The sequence below is a fragment of the Nycticebus coucang genome, chromosome 7 (genome assembly GCF_027406575.1).
Source record: "Nycticebus coucang isolate mNycCou1 chromosome 7, mNycCou1.pri, whole genome shotgun sequence".
Taxonomy (NCBI): Eukaryota; Metazoa; Chordata; class Mammalia; order Primates; family Lorisidae; genus Nycticebus; species Nycticebus coucang.
In genome coordinates, this window is record NC_069786.1 from 66,029,549 (window position 1) to 66,051,570 (window position 22,022).

Below are 22,022 nucleotides of genomic sequence, written 5' to 3' on the forward strand. Positions count from 1 at the left end.
TGTGAGCTATGATGCCATAGTACTCTACTGAGGGCGACAAAGTGAGACTCTGTCTCAGAAAAAACAAAAAAATTCAAGTAGTGGGGAGGAGGAAGAGAGGAAAGGGGTTCGGTAAGTTTCTACCTAACAGGTACAATGTAGGAGTATTTGGCCCATCTGGATGAAGGACTGGAACGCAAATTTTCCTAATAAACACAAACAATGTAACTTAATCATATGTGTCCTTATGTTAATCGGCAATAAACAAAAGAAATTTACCATTAGTAATTAGGTTGGGATAGGAGTTTTACAAGTCAAGGCGATGATATCATCAAATTTAATTTGCCTTGAGCCTTTTTTTTTTTCTCTCTCTTCTTTTTTAGAGATAGGGTCTTGCTCTGTTGCCAAGGCTGCAGTGTAATGGCATGATCACAGCTCACCACATCCTCCAACTCCCAGGGTCAAGCAATTCCCCCACCTCAGCCTCCAGCCATTTCACTAGGTCTTTTTTTTTCTTAAAGTGAGGAAATTACTTGGGTAGAGGTGGCTAGAATAGGATGTGAGGGTGAGTGTGTGGGCTGTCCTAGAATAAGAACTAGGAACAATAAAGATCCAGGCAGGACATGATAAAACATCTTCAGAAAACAGGACTATTGGGCGGCGCCTGTGGCTCAGCGGGTAGGGCGCCGGTCCCATATGCCAGAGGTGGCGGGTTCAAACCCAGCCCCGGCCAAAAAAAAAAGAAAACAGGCCTATTGCTATTTTTTTCTATATGGCAAACTTGGAATACCCTCAGGAGATAAGGATGAGAATATAATATAAATATAAGGCAATGTCCGGAGATTTATGATTATGGTGGGTTTTGAGTGAAGTTTTTTTTTTTTTTTTTGTAGAGACAGAGTCTCACTTTATGGCCCTCGGTAGAGTGCCGTGGCGTCACATGGCTCACAGCAACCTCCAACTCCTGGGCTTAAGCGATTCTCTTGCCTCAGCCTCCCGAGTAGCTGGGACTACAGGCGCCCGCCACAACGCCCGGCTATTTTTTGGTTGTAGTTTGGCCGGGGCCGGGTTTGAACCCACCACCCTCGGTATATGGGGCCGGCGCCTTACCGACTGAGCCACAGGCGCCGCCCGAAGTTTTTTTTTTTTTTTTTTTTGGTGGTGTCATAGTTCACAGCAACCTCAAACTCTTGGGGGTCAAGCGATTCTCTTGCCTCAGCCTCCCAAGTACAGGTGCCTACCATAATGCCCGGCTATTTTAAGAGATAGAGTCTCACTCTGGCTCAGGTTGATCTTGAACCAGTGAGCTCAGACAATCCATCCGCCTCGGCTTCCCGGAGTGCTGGGATTACAGGCGTGAGCCACTGAGCCTGGCCTTGAAGATTTTTTTTTTTTTTTTTGCAGTTTTTGGCCGGGGCTGGGTTTGAACCTGCCACCTCCGGTGTATGGGGAAGGCGCCCCACTCCTTTGATCCACTGGCGCCGCCCTGATGATTTTTTCTTTAAATTTCCGATTAATGTGTGTGTGTGGGGAGGTACAGATTCCATAGTTTGCATTTGTAAGGTTAATGTACGATTCATAGGTAAGTCGTACACCCAGATAGTGTGTCATATACCCATGCAATGTACCTGTTGGGTGGGTTAAGTAAAGATCTAAGGAGTATGCTTTTTTTTCTAAAGATTTTGAACAGGAGAATGACAGAAAGGAAGTACTTTAGAAGATTATCCTGGCAATAGTGTGAGAGTTAAGACGAAGCAGGGGGAAAAATTAGACTGCTGCTGCAATAATAGTAGACTCTGATAACAACAGAAATTTACATCTCAAACGAAATGCAAATGCCTAAAACACATCTGAAAGATCCTGTGTATAATTCCTGTAGCCTATTGCAAATAAAGAAAAAGTAGTCCTTATTAAAGATTTTCCTTAAGGTGAACCCCTTATCTCAGCAGCTCTCAACTTTGAAAGTTGAAAGCCAAGGTGGGGTTTGGGGGAAGGGACTGAGGCGAAGCCTAGGCAAGAGCTGCGGGAGAAGGCGCCGCCGCCCGCGGGGGGCGTGTGCAGGGGCGGGGACGCAGGCGGAGGTGCGCGGCAGCTCCAGAGTATCGCGAGAGTTGGGCGGGCCGAGCAATCGCAGCAAATTCCCGCACCCTCCCGGAGGAGCCGCCGGCCCTGGACTCTCCAAATTCTGAGCTCTCATCATGGCGGCGGCGGCCGCAGCGGCCGTCGGGGGCCAGCAGTCGTCCCAGCAGGAACTCCCCGCGTCGGGACTGGCCCTAGACAAGGCGGCCACTGCCGCTCACCTGAAGGCGGCCCTCAGCCGGCCAGACAACCGGGCAGGTGCTGAGGAGCTGCGGGCGCTGCTGGAGCGGGTGCTGAGCGCCGAGCGGCCGCTGGTCGCGGCTGCTGGCGGCGAGGAGGCGGCGGCCGGCGGCGGGGGCGGTCCGGGGGCGGCCGAGGAGGAGGCCCTGGAGTGGTGTAAGTGCCTTTTGGCCGGCGGCGGCGGCTATGACGAGTTCTGCGCTGCGGTGCGGGCCTACGACCCCGCGGCGCTCTGCGGCCTGGTGTGGACAGCCAACTTCGTGGCCTACCGCTGCCGGACCTGCGGCATCTCCCCCTGCATGTCCCTGTGCGCCGAGTGCTTCCACCAAGGCGACCACACCGGGCACGACTTCAATATGTTCCGCAGCCAGGCCGGGGGGGCCTGTGACTGTGGGGACAGCAATGTGATGCGGGAGAGTGGGTGAGTTGATTCCTACCCCCTGGTGAGCGACCCTGGGGCGGGAGCAGCCAAGGCTAGGGGACTAGGAGCCGACCCTGAACTGTCAAGGGAAGAGTGTGGAGGAGGTTGCAGCCACAAGGGGATGGAGGTGACTGAGCTGTCAGCGGTGGAAGGGGGTGGGGAGACGGGAGAGCAGTGAGCATGTTTAGGGAACGGGGCTGTGAATTTTCGGGGAAGCCAGGGTGGGTGAATGACAGTGAGAAAAGAACCAGTGTTTGGAGTAGGAGGGGAAGGAGCAGGAAAGGGTATTTGGGGAATCTGGCGTCAAGCTGTCAATTGTGTACTTGTTGGGAAAGGCTGCACAGCTGCCTAGTTCTTTGGAAGAGACTTAGGTTGTGATTTGGATTCGCGGGGAGCGGGGTGATATTGGGGACGGAATTGGGTCGCGAGATGATGAGAGTTGGGGAGGTGGTCTTGCCATTGCTGGGAAGGACGCAAGGGGAGAAGGGCTTCTGAACTGTTTAAGTGTGTCTGCCAGTATGAAGGAAAGAACTCTTAAGCTGATGGGGGTTGAAGGAGGAGGGATGGGGAGGAGCCTGTATGAAAAGTGACTGTTGAGCTGTCAGTGGAGTATTCGGTGTGCTGGAATGACATCTAGAATTGGGCTACTGAGCAGGTATTCTGTAACTTTACAGAATACCCTCCATACTAGAAGAACAAACAAAACACTGAAGGAATTAGGCATCAAGTGCTAGGTCTTCTCCAGTTATGGGCGCTTTGTTCACTGATCAATATGTGAGCATTTCTCTAAAAGGTGACAAGTGCAATTTTAAGTGCATCCATTTTTGACAGGAGCGATGGATCAAGTGTTGGGACTTACGAGAAAAGACAACATTTCAGAGTTTGCAGTGAGTTACAGAGAGGTGGCAGGGTCTTGGCTTGGAATGTAATGTCAATGTCAGGGACAATCCTGAAAAAAAAAGTGGTAAGGAGTTGGGGGAGGATTTGGGCTGGGCAGAAATTAGAAGATCACTAGCAAATCCAGTTATTCAGCTTTTTCAATTTTCAGGTCTTACAATTAATGATAGAATATAATCTTTTTGGAAATTATCACACTTTTCTTCTTCAGAAAAATTGTAGGTTACTGTTACTCCAAAAAGTAAATACTTTGTACAAATTAGGCTCGTGGGATATTAAAAATGAATGAGACATTGGATCCACTTACACTGGAGTAGAAAGTCATAAATTTCTTAAATAATAGTTTGGGGGTGAGAGGAGGGAGAGGAAGCTTCTGTGTCCAGGCACTTTAAAAAAGGCTTCAGAAAGGAGGTATTTTAAGCTTGCTAACAACAGCAACATAGTAATTGCAGCTAACATTTAAGCTCTTGAACTGTATCCCTAACACTTTAAAAATACTTTAAAAATTTAATATTTGAATAGGTTAAATATTTATATAGGCAAAAAATATATATGTATATATGCAGTTTGAATTTTCCCTCCCATCCGGTCTCCTGTCTGTGTAGTTCCTTGCCATTGTCAGTAATTTCTCTTAGTGCAAAATAATCAAAGATGATTATGTTTCCTTGTTTTTCAGTCTCTTTTTATGCAAAGGGTAACTTGCTCTTTTATACATCTTACATTTTTTACTTATCTTAGATGTCTTTTCTTGTCACTAAATTAAGTGTCCTCATTCTATTTTTTTTTTTTTTTTTTTTAGTAGAGATAGAGTCTCACTCTATCGCCCTTGGTAGAGTGCTGTGGCAACACAGTTCACAGCAACCTCCAGCTCTTGGGCTTAGGCGATTCTCTTGCCTCACCCTCCTGAGTAGCTGGGACTACAGGCACCCACCACAATGCCCGGCTATTTTTTTGTTGCAGTTTGGCTGGGGCTGGGGCTGGGTTCGAACCCGCCACCCTCAGTATATGGGACCAGCACCCTACCCACTGAGCCACAGCCGCTGCCTACCTCATTCTGTTTTTTAAGAGTTACTACATAGTGTTCCATGCCATGAATTTGGCATTCTTCTTTTTTTTTTTTATTGTTGGGGGAATTTGGCATTCTTGACAAAAGAGATTTAATCATCTCTTTTGATGGGCATTTGGGTTTCTAGTATGAAATAGAAATCCTACTATACCTGTCTTTTCCCACCTGTACAGGAGTATCAATGGGATAAATTCTCTAAAGTGACACATCCAAATTACATTCCATAAGGCTTAGTACTAAGTAGTGTATGAGACTGCTTGTCTCTCAACAGCCTCATCGAGAGAGTGTTATCAAAACTTTTGATTTTTATCCATCTATTTTGTTAAAAACAGTCAAATTCTTTACTGCCTTCAACAACTGTGAGATTGTTATTGTTGCGATTCCCATTGTACAGAAGAGGAAAGTGGGGGGGGGGTTATGTAGCTAAAAACAACTTGCTCAAGATCACATAGTTAGTAAACTAGGCATGCTGGCTCCAGAGCCTGACTGCTCAACTACTTCTCTCTACTAAGTAGCATTGTGTGTGTCTGTGTGTGTGGATGTGTGGGTGGGTAGAGACAGAGTCTCTGTGTTGACCAGGCTAGGGTTCCTCAGCCTGGCTCACAAACTCCTGGATTCAAAGCAGTCCTCCTGCCTCATGAGCCTTCTGGAGAGCTGTGACTACAGATGCCTGCCATAATGCCTAACTAATTTCTCTATTTTTAGTAGAGACAGGATCTTACTCTTGCTCAGGCTGGTTCAGGCTGGTCCAGGCTAGTCTTGAACTTCTAAGATCAAGGGATCCTCCCTCCGCGGACTAGGATTACAGCCACAGGCCTGGTGTTTTTTCTTTCCTTTTTTTTTTTTTTTTTTGTAGAGACAGAGTCTCACTTTATGGCCCTCGGTAGAGTGCCGTGACGTCACACAGCTCACAGCAACCTCGAACTCCTGGGTTTAGGTGATTCTCTTGTCTCAGCCTCCTGAGTAGCTGGGACTACAGGTGCCCTTAAATATCTTTCTTATTAGGTCCTTTTTTTTGTTTTTTGGAGACACAGTTTCGCTTTGTCGCCCTTGGTAGAGTGCGTGGCATCACAACTCAAACTCTTGGGCTTAAGCTGTTCTCTTGCCTCAGCCTCCCTAGTAGCTGGGATTTCAGGTGCCCACCACAATGCCCGGCTATTTTTGTTGTTGTTATTGTTGCAGTTGTCATTGTTGTTTTAGCTTGCTGGGGCCTGGTTTGAACCCTCTGTGTATGTGGCTGGTGCCCTATCCACTGAGCCACAGGCGCCGCCCAACTTTTTTTTTTTTTTTTTTTAAACTTAAGAAAAGCACTAAAACATAGAGTTGGAGCAATCCTTTACTGATACTTAGACATGTTTACTTTATTTTTTTTGAGACACAGTCTTGCTATGTTGCCCTCAGTAGAGTGCCTTAGATTCATAGCTCACAGCAACCTCAAACTCTTGGGCTTAAGTAAATTCTCTTGCCTCAGCCTCCCAAGTAGCTGGGACTACAGGTGCCCGCCACAGTGCCCAGCTATATTTTTGTGGTAGTTGTCATTGTTTGGCAGGCCTGGGCTGGGTTTGAACCTGCCAGCTCCAGTGTATGTGGCTGGCGCCCTAGCGGCTGAGCTACAGGCACTGAGCTTTTTTTTTTTTTTTTTAATTTCAGGTTAATGTGAGGGTACAAACAGTACAAGCAGCCAGGTCATTTTTCCTTTCCAAAGAACATAAAAGTAGGCTATAATATTAATTCTTCCTTGATTTTTGGAACACAGTGGTAATTATCAAGTTGTTGTAGATGAGACACAACTCTGATCTCAGTGCTTCAGTGCAGGAGCAGAAATATTTTAGTGAGTTTCTTTGAAGGTACTTAGACAGGTTTGGGATATCCAGGCTATAGATAATCAACATGCTAATCTCATGACATCCTAATCTCATAATTTTTACTGACATCTCATAGATAACTTAACTCTCCCAGTGTGGTACCCTTTATGAGTTGATACATAGTATTTAAAGATTTCATACTATTTCTAACTGAAATGGAGAGCTGTTTCCCTTTATGTGTCAGCAGTTGGCCAAGTCTGATTTCATGAAGGGCAAGATTGACATTAAACAATATTGTGGTGATATGATTATTCTGAAATTTTTACAACTCCTTGTGTTGGGTAGAATAATTTTTCTGGGCTACACAATGCCTTTATTGCCTCATGAGACATAGGCGATGTTGGAGAACAATGCAGGCTAAAAGGCTGACTCTGGAACCTTTTTTTTTTTTTTTTTGTAGAGACAGAGTCTCACTGTACCACCCTGGGGTAGAGTGCCATGACGTCACACAGCTCACAGCACCCTCTAACTCTTGGGCTTACACGATTCTCTTGCCTCAGCCTCCCAAGCAGCTGGGACTATAGGTGCCCACCACAACGCCCGGCTATTATTTTTGTTGCAGTTTGGCTGGGGCTGGGTTCGAACCTGCCACCCTTGGCATATGGGGCCGGTGCCCTATTCACTGAGCCACAGGCGCCGCCCTGGAACCTTTTTATTTTATTTATTTTTTTACCTGAGAATAATTTTTAATTCTAGTAATTAAAAAAATATATTTTTTATTGTTTGGGATTCATTGAGAGCACAAAGAATTAGGTTACACTGATTGCATTTGTTGAAGTCCCTCTGGAACCATTTTAGAACTGGAAATCATCAACAATTTAGAAGTCACTACTGTCGCTGTCATGCTGGGCACCGCTCTCCGCCGCTGCACTGTAGCTGCAGCCTCCTGGGCCGGCCCTCGAGGCCTCCCCACCCTGCCCCATCCCCCGGCCCCACTGCCGCTATCCAGTCAATTCGCTGCTATTCTCCTGGGTCACATGAGACAGGTGAAGAGTTTGATGCTCGCTGGTGACATACTTCAACAAGCCAGATATAGTTGCCTGGGAATTACGGAAAGGGATGAACACACTTGGTTATGATTTGATTCCAGAACCCAAAATCATTGATGCTGCTTTGCGGGCATGCAGATGATTAAAAGATTTTGCTACTGCAGTTCGCAACCTAGAGGTTGTCAAGGACAAAGCAGGACCTCATAAGGAAATCTACCCCTATGTCATCCAGGATCTTAGACCGACTTTAAATGAATTGGGAATCTCCACTCCAGGGGAACTGGGCTTTGACAAAATGTAAACCCCATGGAGGGGCTTCCTAAGGATTTAATGATACTACTACTTGATTGTAAACAGTCACCTGGAAATCCTGATGATAACATATTACCTTATTCAAACAAGTTTTCCTTTATTGAATACCAAACCATAATGGTAACTTGGTCTTTTTTTTCCATCATTTTTTAAATTTTTTTATTTTTTGAGACAGAGCCTCAAGCTGCCACCCTGGATAGAGTTCTATGGCATCACAGCTCACAGCAACCTCTAATTCCTGGGCTCAAGTGATTCTCCTGCCTCTGCCTCCCAAGTAGCTGGGACTACAGGTGCCCACCACAACACCCGGCTATTTTTTGGTTGTAGTTGTCATTGTTGTTTGGCGAGCCCAGGCTGGATTTGAACCCGCCAGCTCAAGTGTATGTAGCTAGCGCCTTAGCCGCTTGAGCCACAGGCGCCGAGCTGGTAACTTGGTCTTTAATAAAAGGGAAATGAGTTTGAACTGAAAACAAAAAAAAACAAACAAAAAAAATAATTTAGAAGTGATTCTGGTAGGCAAAATGAGACTACTGTGACAGAGACAGAATATATTTAATTTTTCTCAGTTTTTGGTATCTTAAAAAGTCCCTATAGGTTACTAAACATTGAACGTGTGTTGATTTGGGGGTTTGTTATTCCAGCTGCCATAAAAGTTTGTAAATTCCATTAGTTTTAGAGGAAGGATTCCATTTTTCTTTGTGTTCATAGTAAAAAGAAGTCCCACAAGTGTCTGACTATTTTGGATGTTGTAGGATGTTGTAGGATGTTGTGTGATTGGAGATGGGGAAGAATCTTGTATTCCTTACAACTATTTATATATATATTATATATATATTTTTTTGAGACAGATGATTTTTTCTTTTTCTTTTTGAGACAGAGTCTCACTTTGTCGCCCTTGGTAGAGTGCCATGACATCACAGCTCACAGCAACCTTAAACTCTGGGGCTCAAGTGATTCTTGTGCCTCAGCCCCCTAAGTAGCTAGGACTACAGACACCCACTACGACACCTGGCTATTTTTTGGTTGTAGTGGTCAATTACTGTTTGGCAGACCTGGGCTGGGTTTGAACCCACCAGCCCTGGTGTATGTAGCTGGTGTCCTAGCCTCTGAGCTACAGGCGCTGAGCTACAACTATTAATATTTAACTTTCAAAATTGTAATTAAAGAAATACAGGGAAGATTCAGTTATTTTTAACTTAGTAGCATTTTTTTTATTTATTTTTATTTTTATTTTTTTTTTTGTAGAGACAGAGTCTCACTTTATGGCCCTCGGTAGAGTGCCGTGGCCTCACACAGCTCACAGCAACCTCCAACTCCTGGGCTTAAGCGATTCTCTTGCCTCAGCCTCCCGAGCAGCTGGGACTACAGGTGTCCGCCACAACGCCCGGCTATTTTTTAGTTGCAGTTTGGCCGGGGCCGGGTTTGAACCCGCCGCCCTCGGTATATGGGGCCGGCGTCTTACCGACTGAGCCACAGGCGATAGAATGACTGTGGCAATATTACCAGATACACAAACCAAAGGAGGAAAACAATTGAGGATTCATTTGTGGGAGGAGCTCTCAAAGTCTATGGAAACTCTACTCTATTAATAATTGTATGTATAGCAAAATAGTTTTATCACTAGTGAATAAATGTAATCATTGTCACAAATGGTTGATTGGTGAATGAACTCAAAACAAAATGAAACAAAACAAAATAACATCCCATGGGAAACCTAAAATATAGTTGTCTGTCACTATGCATGGGGGATTGGTTCCCAGACCACCTAGCGCGCACCCCCTCCCCCACCCCCTCCGCCATTTATCAATAAAAAATCTACATATACTTAAGTTCTCCAGTTAGCCCTGAGGCACTCACATGTATGAAAAGTTGACCCTTCATGTATTCGGGTTTTACATCTGGCAAATACTATATTTGTAATCCAAGTTTGGTTGAAAAGTAATCTACTTTTAAGCAGGCCCATGCAGTTTAAACTGGTGTTGTTCAAGGGTCAGCTGTAATATGTGACTGGTTTGGGCTCTGCTGGGGCACTAACCAGAGGTTGGGACTTTAAACATTTAGTTCTCAAATTTTGATGTAGAGAGTGACTATTTTTTATGGTCTGTTCGGTCTTATAGATGTTTTTGCCTCTTTGCTTATTCTTCCTTACAGTTCTAAGTTTCTTTAGAAATAGGGAACTCATTTTGCTATTTTGAGCTATTTTGAGGCCAGCGCACTCTCCTGCATTTTGTAGGTGGTCAGAAGAAATTGGATAAAAATAGTGGTTGCTATTACCTACAAGTTGCCGTAAGATTACATTGATTTAGTTATTCAAGAGGTGGCATTGATTTTTAAATCCAAAGCAGTTTTTCTCAGAATGCTTCAAGGGATAAGTTTTTTTTTCTAATTTCAAAAGTAATACCTATTGGTTGTAACATAAAAATAAGTAGATAAGGGGCTGAGTGTGGTAGCTTATGCCTGTGTAATCCTACCACTTTCAGAGGTTGAGGTGGGAGGATCACTCAAGGCCAGGAGTTCAAGACCAGCAAGAGCAAGACCCCCATCTCTCCAAAAGTAGAGAAATTAGCTAGGTATGTGGTGTGTGCCTATAGTCCCAGCTACCTTGGAGGCTTGAGGCAGTAGGATCACTTGAGCCCAGGAGTTTGAGGTTGCTGTGAGCTGTGATGAGCCCACTGCATTGGGCAACAGAACTGAGACTCTGTCAAAAAAAGAAAAAACGTAGATAAGGTAAAAGTAAAGATTCCTTGCCCTAGCTTACTCCTCAGTGAGAGATTTCCCTTTCTTTTAAGCTTAGTTACACATTTGAAAGGTGTTAGTTACTTATTACTTATTCAGCCTTTTTTTTTTTCTTTTGTTTTTTTGGTTTTTGGCCGGGGCTAGGTTTGAACCTGCCACCTCCAGCATATGGGACCAGCGCCCTACTCCTTGAGCTACAGGCGCCGCCTATCCAGCCTTTTTTTTTTTTTTTTTTTTACATATACATGTGTTTAATAGGTTTCTACTTTTTGCCTTCACAAAATTGAAAAGGCTTAAAAATAACAATAACAATGTTTAAGATAAGGACCAGAAACCTCATTATCCAGCCTTTTTAGATGTTTTGTTTTGTAAGATATTTAGGTTATTTGATCTGTGACAGTGCCAGAAATATAAACAGTGAGTGTATGGTTGAATAGTATCATTCTCTTCAGTACTTTCCTCTTTTCCCTAAACGTATTTATGGACATGTCTCATAATAGTACACATAGAACTGTTCCATTTTCTCTTTTATTCAATTTTTTTTTTTTTACCCAAGTGGGTCTTGAACTCCTGGCCTCAAATGATCCTCTCACCTTGGCCTCCCGAAGTGCTGGGATTATAGGCATAGTCATTTTCTTTTTCTTTCTTTTTTTGAGACAGAGTCTCACTATGTTGCTCTCGGTAGAGTGCTGTGGCATCATCACAGCTCACAGCAACCTCAAACTCCTGGGCTTAAGCGATTCTTTCACCTCAGCTTCCCAAGTAGCTGGGACTACAGGCGCCCACCACAATGCCTGGCTATTTTTTTGTTGTTGTCGTTGCAGTTGTCATTGTTGTTTAGCTGGCCCAGGCTGAGTTCAAACCCACCAGCTTCAAGGTATGTGGCTAGCGCTGTAACCACTGTGCTTTGGGCGCTGAGCCTTGTTTTCTTTTTTAAGGTTAAATAGTACTCTATTGCATTGTTATATTTCTGTATCGTGCCATAATTTATTTAGTCATTTCTTTACTGATAGACATCTAAATTATTTTTAGTCTTGGGCTCTTGTAAACACTGTTGTAGTCAGTGTCTTTGTATATACTTCTTTGTGTATATGTGTGAGGATAAGTTTCCTAGAGGTTTTATCTCTGTTGAAGGAAATGGACATTTTAAACTTTGATAGAGCCCTCCAAATAAATTAATTTACACTCTCACTAACAATGTATGAAAGAGTATGTTTCCCCACATCCTGGCCAATATATATGGTGTTATCAGTGTTGCTGATCTCATAAGTAAAAAACATCTATTACCACTTCTCCTCCCCGACTACCAACCCCCCAACCCCCCTTTTTCTTTTTTCCCAGCTTGGAATATTTTGCAGCAAATGTCAGACATCTTATAATTTAGCTTACAAATATTTGATTATGCGTCTCAGTAAAGATATGTAAACTTTAAAACATAACTCAAATGTCCATTGCTGGATGAATGGATAAACAAAATGTAGTGTATACATATGAGGGAATATTTAGCCTTAAAAAGGAATGAAATTCTGATACATGCTACAACATGGATAAACCTTGAAGACAAGTGAAATAAGCAAGTCACAAAAGGACAATACAGTCACAAAAGGACAAGTATTGTATACTTCCATTTATAAGAAGTACCTGGATTACCTGGAATAGTCAAATTCATAGAGACAAAAAGTACTATAGTGATAACCGGGGCTCGAACAAGGGGAAAGTGGGACAGTAAGGTCATGTGATCCTATACTCTATTTATTCTATAGATCCTATACTCTATTTAATGGGTATAGAGTTTCAGTTTGGGAAGATAAAAAAGTTCTTGAGATGGATAGTGGAGATGATTGTATAACAAGGTGAGTATGCTTAATGCCACTAAATCATAGGGCTTAAGCGATTTTCTTGTCTCAGCTTCCAATTTAGCTGGGACTACAGGTGCCTGCCACAACACCTGGCTATTTTTTTTGTTCGTTGTTGTAGTTGTCATTGTTGTTTGGCAGGCCTGGACTGGGTTTGAACCTGCCAGCCCCGGTGTATGTGGCCGGCACCCTAACTGCTGAGCTACAGGCACCAAGCCAAGCTTTAGTGGTAAATTTTATGTATATTTAACTACAATTAAAAAATAAGTTAGTTGGCTAGCCACAAGTGGCTCTGGCTCATTCCTGTAATCCTAGCACTTTGGGAGGCCATGGTTGGTGGATTGCTTGAGTTCAGGAGTTTGAGACCAGCCTGAGCAAGGGTGAGACCCTGCTCACTCTGAAAATAGAAAAACCAGCTGAGCATGCCTATAGCCCCAGCCTCACGTGGAAAGCTGAGGCCAGAGGATGGCTTGAATCCAGGAGTCTGAGGTTGCTGTGCGTTGTGATGATGACCATGGCACTCTCCCTAGGGCTACGGAGTGATACTTTGACTCAAAAAAACAAGACAAACAAAACCCCCCAACTCTCCCTAATACAAGCCAGTCATGACTATAGTCCCAGCTACTCTGGAGGCTGAGACAGGAATATTGCTGAGTTTGGGAGTGTGCAGTGATCATGGCTGTGAATTAGACACTGTACTCCAACTTGGGCAACATGATGAGACCTTGTCTCTAAAACAAAAATGACCCTCTTATCCCCCAAAAGAAAAAAACCCATAGTACCCCACAGTAGTACCATTACTACACTTGAAATACTTACCTTTCTTTCTTTCTTTTTTTTTTTGTAGAGACGGAGTCTCACTTTATGGCCCTCAGTAGAGTGCTGTGGCCTCACACAGCTCACAGCAACCTCCAACTCCTGGGCTTAAGTGATTCTCTTGCCTCAGACTCCCGAGTAGCTGGGACTACAGGCGCCCGCCACAACGCCCGGCTATTTTTTGGTTGCAGTTTGGCCGGGGCCGGGTTTGAACCCGTCACCCTCGGTATATGGGGCCGGCGCCTTACTGACTGAGCGACAGGCGCCGCCCACCTTTCTTACTTTCTCTCTTTCTCTCGCCCTTGGTAGAGTGCTGTGGGATCAGAGCTCACAGCAACCTCGAACTCTTGCGCTTAAGCGATTCTCTTGCCTCAGCCTCACAAGTATCTGGGACTACAGGCGCCTGCCACAATGCCTGGTTATTTTGTTGTTGCAGTTGTCATTGTTGTTTTAGCTGGCCCGGATTGGGTTTGAACCTGCCAGCCTGGGTGTTTATGGCTGGCACCGTAACCATTGTGCTTGTGCTATAAGCGCTGAGCCTTACAATTATTTCTTAATGCTTCAATATCCAGTAAGTGTTCAGATTTTTTTTAATTGTCTCGTAAATGATTTCTTAGGCTTGATTTGTTAGAATCAAGATCCAGACAAGGTCTTCATATTGTACTTGGTTGTTAAGTGTCTTAAATATCTTTTAATTTATAGTCCCTTTCCCTTTTTCTTCTCTGTAATTTATTAGTTGAAGAAGCCCACATTTTCGGTTTTACTGATCGGATCTCTGTGATGTTTAACAGTTTAACATGTTCTGCAAACCAATAATTTGATCTAAAGGCTTGATCCATAGTCCATAAAGAAAGCTCAGCCTTCTTCTTCCCCTCCTCCGAGGTTACCATTATCTTGGAATTTCAGTGCCATATCTATGCTTTTTTTTTTTTTTTTTTGAGACAAAATCTTATTAGTATGTTGCCCTTGGTAGAGTGCAATGATGTCACAGCTCACAGCAACCTCAAACTCTTGGGCTTAAGCGATTCTCTTGCTTCAGCCTCCCAAGCAGCTGGGACTACAGGCACCTGCCACAATGCTCGGCTATTTTTTTATTGTAGTTGTCATTGTTGTTCAGCAGGCCTGGGCCAAGTTTGAACCCGCCAGCTTCAGTGTATGTGGCCGGCACTGTAACCACTGTGCTACGGGCACCGATCCTATGTATGTTCTTACACTTTTATTGCATTGAAATGATATACAGAGGATGCCCCAAAACTGTATATATGCATTTTTTTTTTTTTTGTAGAGACAGAGTCTCACTTTACCGCCTTCAGTAGAGTGCCATGATGTCACAGGACTCAAAGCAACCTCTAGCTCTTGGGCTTCCGCGATTCTCCTGCCTCAGCCTCCCAAGCAGCTGGGATTACAGGCGCCAGAACGCCCAGCTATTTTTTGATTGCAGTTCAGCTGGGGCTGGGTTTGAACCCGCCACCCTCGGTATATGGGGCCGGCGCCCTACTCACTGAGCCACAGGCGCCACCCTATATATGCATTTTAAGAGATGTTATTTATGTATTACTTTTTGAAGTTGAATTGAAGCTACCATTCCTGGTCTGGTCAAGTATTTCTAGACATGGTATGCATATCTATTTTACTTGGTATACTTTTTGGGAATGATCAATTTCACTTTCAGCTAGATTGCTTAAAATGTGTATACATTTTCTTGTACCCCTAGTATATGAAATCTGACAGTTAACTTCCTATGTTGTAGTTGTATAAACAATTCAGTAACCTTTGTATATCAGTGTATCACAGGTGTGTTCCTGTGGATGTGTGTTGTGGGATGTTTTTATGTGCTGTTGCGAGAATATTGGAGCTTGAATTAAAGCAATGAACGAATATATTTCTTGTTAAACTTGGCAAGAGTGCAAGTGAAATAGGGAAGTGTTAGTCCAAGTTTATGTGCATAATGCCATGAAGAAAATAGTAGTGTACAAATAGATAAAATGTTTTTTTTTTTTTTTTTTTTGTAGAGACAGAGTCTCACTTTATGGCCCTCGGTAGAGTGCCGTGGCCTCACACAGCTCACAGCAACCTCCAACTCCTGGGCTTAAGCGATTCTCTTGCCTCAGCCTCCCAAGTAGCTGGGACTACAGGCGCCCGCCACAACGCCCGGCTATTTTTTGGTTGCAGTTTGGCCGGGGCCGGGTTTGAACCCGCCACCCTCGGTATATGGGGCCGGCGCCCTACCGACTGAGCCACAGGCGCCGCCCTAGATAAAATGTTTTTCCGAAGGGAGAGAAAGTGTCATTGATAAAGAGAGGTCAGGGTGCCTAGTAATGAGAGGAACTGACAAAAACCTTATAAAAATTTATTGAATTGTGCATGAAGATCATTGGCTGACTGTGACAAGCATAGCAGACCAAGTAAACATCAATAGAGAAACAGGAAAATCTTTTTTTTTTTTTTCTAATTTTAGACAAAGTCTCACTTTCTGTTGCCCGAGGTTAGAGTGCTATTATATCACAGCTCACAGCAACCTCAAACTCCTGGGCTCATGTGATCTTCTTATCTCAGCCTCCCAGTAGCTGGGATTACAGGCACCCACCCAAATGCCTGGCTATTTTTTGTTGCAGTTGTCATTGTTGTTTTAGCTGGCCTGGGCTGGATTCAAATATGTCAGCCTTGGTGTATGGGGCTGGCGCTGTAACCACTATGCTACAGGTGTCGAGCTGAGATTGGTCAATTTTTTTTTTTTTAAGACAGAATCTTAAGCCGTCACCCTGGGTAGAGTGCTATGGCGTCACAGCTCACAGCAACCTCAAACTCATGGGCTTAAGCTATTCTCTTGCCTCAGCCTCCCAAGTAGCTAGGACTACAGGCACCTGCCACAACGCCCAGCTATTTTTTGGTTGTAGGTGTCATTGTTTTTTGGCAGACCCTGGCTGGATTTGAACCCATCAGCTCCCGTGTACATGGCTGGTGCTCTAGCCACTGAGCTACAGGTACTGAGCCAGAGACATTGTTCATTATGAATATTTTTTTTTTTTGTAGAGACAGAGTTTCACTTTATGGCCCTTTGTAGAGTGCCATGGCATCATACAGCTCACAGCAACCTCCAACTCCTGGGCTTAAGCGATTCTCTTGCCTCAGCCTCCCGAGTAGCTGGGACTACAGGCGCCCGCCACAACGCCCGGCTATTTTTTGGTTGCAGTTCAGCTGGGGCCAGGTTTGAACCCGCCACCCTTGGTATATGGGGCCGGTGCCTTACCAACTGAGCCACAGGCACCGCCCCCATTATGAATATTTATAGCAGCTGGACAAACAGTTAACCAAATTTACTATGGAAATGTTGAAAAGGCTGCATGAAAAAGTTAGATGAAAATGACCTGAGCTTTTTGCCAACAATTCATGACTCTTGCATCATGACAATGCACCAACTCACATGGCACTGTCTGTGAGGGATGTTTTAGCCAGTAAACAAATAACTGTATTGGATCACTGTCCTTTTTTCTTTACCTGAAGACAAAGAAAATATTGAAAGGAAGACATTTTGATGACATTCAGGACATCTAGGGTAATATTACAAAAGCTCTAGTGGCCATTCGGAAAAAGAGTTCCAAAATTGCTTTGAAGGGTTGACTAGGTCAGAGCATAGCTTCCCAACGTGAACACAGTGATATTCAGCAGTGAGGTATGTAACACTTTCAAGGATGAGTTTGCGAATTTTTTTTTTTTTTTAAATTGAGACAGAGTTTTCACTTTGTGGCCCTTCAGAGAGCTGTGGCATCATAGCTCACAGCAACCTCAAATTCTTGGGCTTAAGCGATTCCCTTGCCTCACCCTCCCAAGTAGCTGGGACTATAGGTGCCCACCACAATGCCCGGCACTTTTTTTTGTAGAGACGGGGTCTCATTCTGGCTCAGGCTGGTCTCTAACCTCTGAGTTCAGGACAGTCTACCTACCCAGAGTGCTAGGATTACAGGTGTGAGCCATCACGTCTGGCCAAGTTTGTGAACTTAATTGTTAGACTATGTATGTGCTTTTTTTTTTTTTTTGCAGTTTTTGGCTGGGGCTGGGTTTGAACCCGCCACCTCCGGCATATGGGGCTGGCGCCCTATTCCTTTGAGCCACAGGCGCCACCTTGCTTTTTTTTTAAGTGTTAAAATTTTACTTAATTTTATATTGTATGAATTCTTTTGCAGTTTGCCTTTTTTGCTTACCATGTTGCTAATATGGACTGGTTCATTCATTTCTAACTACAGACAGTCCCTGAATTATAAATGTCTGATTTGCACTTACTATTATAGTGAATCTCTGAGTTAAAAACATCTGACTGATGTGTGAGTCACATTTACAAATGGAGGAAATTATAGGTAATAGACAAATGCACCTGTTCCAACTTACATATAATTTCAACTTAAGAACAAATCTATAGAGCCTATCTTGTTTATAACCCAGGGACTGCCTGTACTCTTAAGTATTCTGTATTATGACTAAACCATAGGTTGCTTATCTATTTCTTTGCTGAGGGAACATTTTTTTTTTTTTTTAGGTTTCTTTTTTTTTTTTTTAAGAGACAGAGTCTCACTTTATCACCCTCGGTAGAGTGCCATGGCATCACACAGCTCACAGCAACCTCCAACTCCTGGGCTTAAGCAATTCTCTTGCCTCAGCCTCCCGAGTAGCTGGGACTACAGGCGCCCACCACAACGCCCAGCTATTCTTTGGTTGCAGTTCAGCTGGGGCTGGGTTTGAACCCGCCACCCTCTGTATATGGGGCCAGCGCCTTACCAACTGAGCCACAGGCGCCGCCCTGAGGGAACATTTTTTTTTTTTTTTTAACACTTTTCATTGCTTCCAAAGGGTTGCAATGAACATCTTGCATGAGTATCTTTGTAAAGATGGTCATGAATTTCTTAGGATAGATACCTCTGAGGGCAATTGGTGGGCTGTAGGGTGTTGCTGTTATAGATAAGTGTTGCTTTCAGCATTGCTATTATAGATAGTTAAGAACTGTCCTGCTATATTGGATACAGTTTACTTCCAATTATATTGCCACTAGGAATTTGAGTTCTTGTTTTTTTTTGCTTACCAAAATGTGGTGTTATGTATGTAAATTTATGTTTCTCCAATCTGATGGATATAAACACTTTTTCGAAATTTGTACTTTACTGTTAGTAAAGTTGAATATATTCTCATATGTTTTTGGGCTGTTTGAGCTTCTTTATTTGTGGAATTTTGGTTCATATTCTTTGCCTGTTTTCTAAAAAAAAATCTTTTTGGGTTTTAAGGATGCTATATACATATATTCTAGATACTGATCCTTGGTTATATAGATTCCTAATGTCATCTTCCGGTCTTTTGCTTGTCTTTTTATCTTAAAGTACATAATGAGTAGTAAAGGTTTTTACATTAAAAATGTAGTATTTTTTCCTACAGTTTGTAGTATTTGTGTCTTTTTAAAGAAATCTTCACTGTGTGTGTGTTTTTTTTTTGAGCCAGTGTCTCACTTCGTTGTCCTCAGTAGAGTGTTGTGGTGTTGCAGCTCACAGCAACCTCAAAATCTTTTTTTATTGTTGTTGCAATTGTCATTGTTGTTTAGCTGGCCTGGGCTGGGATTGAACTCGCCATCCTTGGTGTATGTGGCTGGCGCCATAACCCATGGTGCTATGGGCTCTGAGCCCAACCTCACACTCTTGGGCTTAAGTGGTTCTCTTGCCTCAGCTTCCCAAGTAGCTGGGACTACAGGTACCCGCCACAATGCCTGGCTATTTTTAGAGACGAGGTCTTGCTCTGGGTCAGGCTGGTCTGGAACTTGTGAGCTCAGGCAATCCACCTGCTTTGGCCTCCCAGAGTGCTAGGCGGGTGAGCCACCGCGCCAAGCCTTCACTGTTTTAAAAAATATGCTTATCTTTTTTTTTCTAAAAGATTTAAGGTTTTACATTTTACATTTAGGTGTTTTGTCCATCTGGAATTTATTTTTACACACAGTATGAGATTGAGATCTAATTTTATCATTTCTTTTTTTTTTTTTTTTTTTTGCCGAGGTCAGGTTTGAACCCACCACCTGTGGTATATGGGGCCGGTGCCTTACTCACTGAGCCACAGGCACCACCCTAATTTTATCATTTCAATATGAAGATCCAGTTATAATAGCACCATTTATTGAACTGTCACTTTTTTCCCTGTTGATCTGTGCTGCCACCTCTGCCATATCCCGACTCCTATTTGTGTCCTAAGTGCTCTAATGTATTGATATGTCTGTTGCAACAATATCATATGACTTTAATTAATATAACAGTAATAGATTTTGATATGGCAGAATTTTCTTACTATTACTCTTCAAAACAATTTTGACTATTCTTGGTCCCTAACTCATTCATTTGAATTTTGGGGTCAACTTGTCAAATGAAAAACTTCTGTTAGATATTTATTGGAATCACATTAAATTGCATGTACAAGGATATTTCTGTAGTTTGAATATTTGTCCTCTCCAAATCGTATGTTGAAATATGATCCCCAGTGTTGGTGATGGAACATAATGGGAGGTGTTTGGTTTGTGGGGATGATTCTTATGAATAGATGAATGCCGTCTGTCTATTAGTAAGTTCTCTATTAGTCCCTGTAAGAGCTAATTATTAAGAAGAGCCTGGCACCCCTCCCTGTCTTTCTTGCTTCCTCTCTTGTTGTGTGATCTCTTCACTTGCTGGCTTTCTATTGACTGTGTCATGAGTGGACTGCCTGAGGCCCTCACCAGAAGGCCAATCTTCAGCTTTCCCAGACATCAGAATTGTGAGCCAACAAAACTATTTTTCTTTAACAATTACCCAGTCTCAGGCATTCCTTTATTTATTTATTTATTTATTTAGAGAACTGAGTCTCACTTTATTGCCCTTGGTGTAGAGTGCCGTAACATCATAGCTCACAGCAACCTTCAACTCCTGGGCTTAGGCAATTCCTTTGCCTCAGCCTCCTGAGTAGCTGGGACTACAGGTGCTACGCCTGGCTATTTTTTTGTTGCAATTTGGCCGGGGCGGGTTTGAACCCACCACCCTTGGTATATGGGGCTGGCGCCCTACTCACTGAGCCACAGGTGCCACCCAAGGCATTCCTTTATAATAACACAAAACAAATGAAAACAGGTATTTACTGTAACACTGAAACAGGCAGAAATTGGAAACAATGAGCTTAGTAAACTACAGTTTAATCAGGCAGTGAATTATTTTATAGTAGAACACATAAATTACCATCTGTTTTAGTCTGTTTTGGCTGGTATAATAAAATACCTAAGATTGAAAAATTTATCAAGAACAGAAATCTATTTCTTCCAGACTACAGGCTTGGAAGTCCAAGAGGAAGGTGCTGGTATTTGGTGTCTGATAAGGACCGTTTTCCTGTATCCTCGTGGCTCAAATGGCTAAGGCGCTAGCCACATACACCTGAGCTGGCAGGTTTGAATCCAGCCCGGGCCCGCCAAACAACAATGACGGCTGCAACCAAAAAATAGCCAGGCATTGTGGCGGGCATCTGTCGTCCCAGCTACTTGGGAGGCTGAGGCAGGAGAATCGCTTAAGCCCAGGAGTTGGAGATTGCTGTGAGCTGTAATGCCATGGCACTTTATCCAGGGCGACAGCTTGAGGCTTTGTCTCAAAAAACAAAAAACAAAAAAAAAATTTGCCTATTCATAAAGATAATGTAAGTTGTTTTTTATTCAATAAAGTAATTTCCTCTGTTAAGGTTTTGTATATCTTTTTGTGTCCTGAATAACTGATCATTTTTGTTTATACTGTAAATGACATCATTTTATTTAATTTATTTAATTTTTTTCTTATCCTTTGCACCATTGCAGAAGCTATGTTTTGACTTTTAGTTTCTGGGTGTTTGTTGGTGGTCCATTGTTGTGTTCAGTGTTGCGAATAGGTCTAATTATTTCCTGTAGTGCTGGTCTTCTTGTGGTGAATTTCCTCTGAGCTTAGATAGCTGCAAAAGATTTGATTTCTCCATTAATTTTGGAGCTTAGCTTAGCAGGCTACAAAATTCTGGGCTGAAAATTGTTTTGTTTAAGGATTTTGAAGGTGGATTTAGAAATCTTGAATAGACCAATATCAAGTACTGAAATAACATCAATTATACAAAATCTTCCCAAAAAGAAAAGCCTTGGACCAGATGGTTTCACACCAGAATTCTATCAAATCTGCAAAGAAGAATTAGTTCCTATAATGCATAAACTTTTCCAAAATATAGAGAAAGAAGGAATCCCCCCCAACACTTTCTATGAAGCAAATATCACCCTGATCCCCCAAACCAGGAAAGGACCCAACAAAAAAAAATATAGACCCATATCATTAGTGAATATCGATGCAAAAATATTAAACAAGATATTAGCAAACAGAATATAACAACACAATAAAAAGGTTAGACACCATGATCAGGTGGGTTTTATCCCAGAGACACAGGTTTGGTTCAACATTTGCGAATCTATAAATTTAAAACACCACATAAATAGAATCAAACACAAAGACCATTATGATTCTTTCAGTTGATGCAGCAAAGGCTTTTGACAATATCCAGCATCCTTTCATGATAAACACTCAAGAAAATAGGCTTAGGAGGAACATTCCTTAAGCTGTTAGAGGCCATCTACAGCAAATCCACAGCCAGTATCATATTGAATGGAGTAAAACTGAAAGCATTCCTACCAAATCTGGAACCAGACAATGATGCCCACTGTCTCCACTGCTGTTTAACATAGTGTTGAAATTCCTAGCCATCACAGTCAGGCAA

General features: G+C 43.0%; 1 protein-coding gene and 1 pseudogene across 7 annotated transcripts in view; both read left to right on the top strand.

Annotated features, from left to right (window-relative positions):
• The first annotated feature begins 2,154 nt into the window (after positions 1 to 2,154).
• UBR3 (ubiquitin protein ligase E3 component n-recognin 3) overlaps positions 2,155 to 22,022 on the top strand; it is a 233,625-nt gene continuing 213,757 nt past the window's right edge. For all 7 annotated transcript variants that reach the window (XR_008381290.1, XM_053597855.1, XM_053597858.1 and 4 more), the window contains exon 1: positions 2,155 to 2,719. Coding sequence is in view for 6 of the 7 variants with exons in the window: in XM_053597855.1 (XP_053453830.1) it covers positions 2,178 to 2,719 (542 nt within the window). In the remaining variant the exon portion in view is untranslated. The remainder of the gene's footprint in view (positions 2,720 to 22,022) is intronic.
• LOC128590540 (cytochrome c oxidase subunit 5A, mitochondrial-like) lies at positions 7,390 to 7,925 on the top strand (annotated as a pseudogene).